We start from the raw sequence: 2,668 nt of genomic DNA on the forward strand, positions 1-2,668 counted from the left end.
ATTGTGGCACAAAAGCACCTTGCTCTCCTTTTTCATAATCCATTTTAAACACGGGTTGTGCTGATGCAGAACAGTGCGCTTCTATTTTGGAATAATTTTAAATAGGAGTAGTTTTTGTGCTTTCGGCTCCCGCCCTGCATTATCCAAAATAGCTTTGAAGTGTAAATGTGCCTCTAATGTGTCTGTAGTATTTCCATTCTGCTCCCTGGCTCCTCCTTGCTCCCTGGCCCTTCCTTTGGGAGGGACCAGAGCAAAGCCAGACCTGCAGAGCCCATCATCTAGGTCTTTGCTTTCACCGACTTCATACCAAAGGACGTTTCCAGTCCAATTCCCAAATTAAACACGTCCCTAAGCTTTTGAAAGGAGCATTTGGATGTAAGCTGCTGACTCTGAGCCATTCCCACAAATTATACCAGCACATAAACTGTTTCCTTCTGCCCTTTTCTGAAAGAGAGAAGGGTTCCTATTTCTAACCTCCTGCGGCCCCTTTTGGGGTTATTTCTCTATGCTCATCAGCCTATTCTGCAACCTCCAGAGAAACCTGCTGGGTCATTTCTCCCTGCCTCTGTTCTTCGATACCGTTGTTTCCCCTGCCTCTGTCCTACACCGCCCGTGTCCTTCCCGAGGGGTGCAGCTCTGATCTCTCGGTCTTGCCCAGAAGCCGATTCTTACCTGGGACCTCCGTGGCTGCCTTTCTCCACGGCTTTACCAGTTGGACTGGCCAGGTCTGGAAGTGGCATTCAAGATAGAGCAATACCGTGCAACCACACGTATGTCGTGCAGCATAATCTGGTTTTCTGGTTTGTTAATCCTTTTTGAACAGTTCCCGTCATTCCGTTTATTTCTAAGCTGCCGTGAGTACGAGGTGGCTGGTTTTAGAGTCCGGTCCGTAAAAACACCACGAGTGCAGCAGCTCATTGGGAGAGTTTTGTTGCATATAGATTAATTGGGGTTATTTTAGCTGCGAATTTATCACCCGTCGTCTTGATACTATGAGGTCCTCCTGCAGCTCTTCACAGACGGGTTTAGATTTGACCATCCCGAGTAGTTCTGAGTTATCTGCAAAGGCATTATTTCACCATTTCGCCTCCAGCGTGACCGGAGGCACCGGCTGGCTTGGCCGCAGTGGTTTCAGAGCTCAGGGCACTGACGCCAGCTCGTGTCCTTCTCCGAGCTCCTCGTTTGTGACTGCACAGATCAGTCAAACGTCAGCTGTGAAACTGGAGGATATTGTTTCTTAAATCTATGTCATGTTTCAAGATACAATCACCGAGGCGGAAGGATCCTTGTTCACAAAGACGATGGAGGTGCTTTCTTCAAATAAAAAGAGGTTTATTGAGATAATGAGAATGACATTGTGGTGTGGGTGTTGTACATCTATTGCAGCATTAAGAGAAACAACAGCAAGTACAAAATCCTGCAGAACTTCTATAGTCATTATCATCACAGCCTATCTTGTCCATGCTAGTCTCGTGTATCCAAAACTTCATTCCCATTTCTAATGGCAGAAAATCCAGACTTTCATCTCTTTAAAAAATAAAAATAAAAATCCCAAAACAAAAAGCAAAATAAACAAAAAACCAACTCAATTCGATATAAATAACTTGCACTGGACATCTTAAAACTTTCAGATTTTAATTACACATAAATAAATATATACAGATTTAGAACAGTTCAGTTTGGCCTGGTTCAAGTTCTGCTCCTTGTGCTTTATTAATCGTTATTAATTTTAGAAACCTGTGTGCTGTTAGCTGTAGGTTGTGGAGTTTTAATTAGTCCTGGGTTTAACTTAACCTGCTTTATCCCCAGCTGTGGCCATCACGGTCGGGCAGGCTCTCCTCCGTCGGTTCCTGCCCTGGGAGGAGCCGTCGGTTCCTTCCTCCCGTTTCAGGGCTCCTCAGCCCTGGGGAAAATCCATCTGGGGGCTCAGGTCGAAAACTGTAAACGAAGTCTGAAACTGCTTGAAACCCCAAGCAGTTCTGCTGGCAATTTTCTTGACCCAGCGCAGCAGCGATCCACCTCCCTGCCCTCCGCTGCCTCTGGTTCTTGTGTTAATGAGGCTTTTGCTCGCTCTTCTCCGTTTTTCAGCTGGTACAAATTCCTGGAGTACGTCAGGATTTCACTATGGGTTTTTGAAAAAAAACACAAACAAACAAAATAAAATTGCACATGACTTGGCTTCCTGCATCCACGATTTTAAAAAAAAAAAAAAAGGCAAAATCCAAAAGCCATCAACCTGGCTTCTTTCTCAATCTCACTATGTCCATTAGAGTTGTTCTTAAATTCTTTAAATCTTCTGCTTTTTTTTTTTTTTGTCTTTTCTTTGTTTGCTTTATGAGCTTCATCCCAAGTCCAAATGTAGCAGTTCAGAAAACAGTGCACTGGACCGTCTTTCCCTGCCCAGCGACCCGGGATCGCTCCCGCCGGGGCGAGGGAGGGAGGCAGCACGTTATTTCCGATGCTTCACTTCTTTTTCTGACGCTTTGGAGTCTCCGGCCGCGTGCCCGTTCCCTGTGCTATTCATGAACATTTTATCCAGCCCCTTGAGCGACTCGACCAGGTAGTTCTGGAAGGCGGTCAGCGCGGCGCAGATGGCAGGACCCCCGAAGCCGTGGGTTATCAGGCTGAAATGAGTCAAACAGCTCTGGACACCGGGCTCCAAGATGAG

The 2,668-nt window shown here is 46.1% G+C and overlaps 1 protein-coding gene across 1 annotated transcript in view; it reads right to left on the reverse strand.

The window, feature by feature from the left end:
• Nucleotides 1-2,449: 2,449 nt before the first annotated feature.
• The window catches only part of LOC104274469 (transcription factor AP-2-epsilon-like), a gene marked incomplete at its 5' end in the record, with an annotated part of 3,896 nt that continues 3,677 nt past the window's right edge, over nt 2,450-2,668 (reverse strand). The window contains 1 exon segment of the mRNA XM_009870112.1: nt 2,450-2,667. Within this exon segment, the coding sequence (XP_009868414.1) occupies nt 2,450-2,667 (218 nt within the window).

The sequence above is a fragment of the Apaloderma vittatum genome, unplaced genomic scaffold (genome assembly GCF_000703405.1).
Source record: "Apaloderma vittatum isolate BGI_N311 unplaced genomic scaffold, ASM70340v1 scaffold23455, whole genome shotgun sequence".
NCBI lineage: Eukaryota > Metazoa > Chordata > Aves > Trogoniformes > Trogonidae > Apaloderma > Apaloderma vittatum.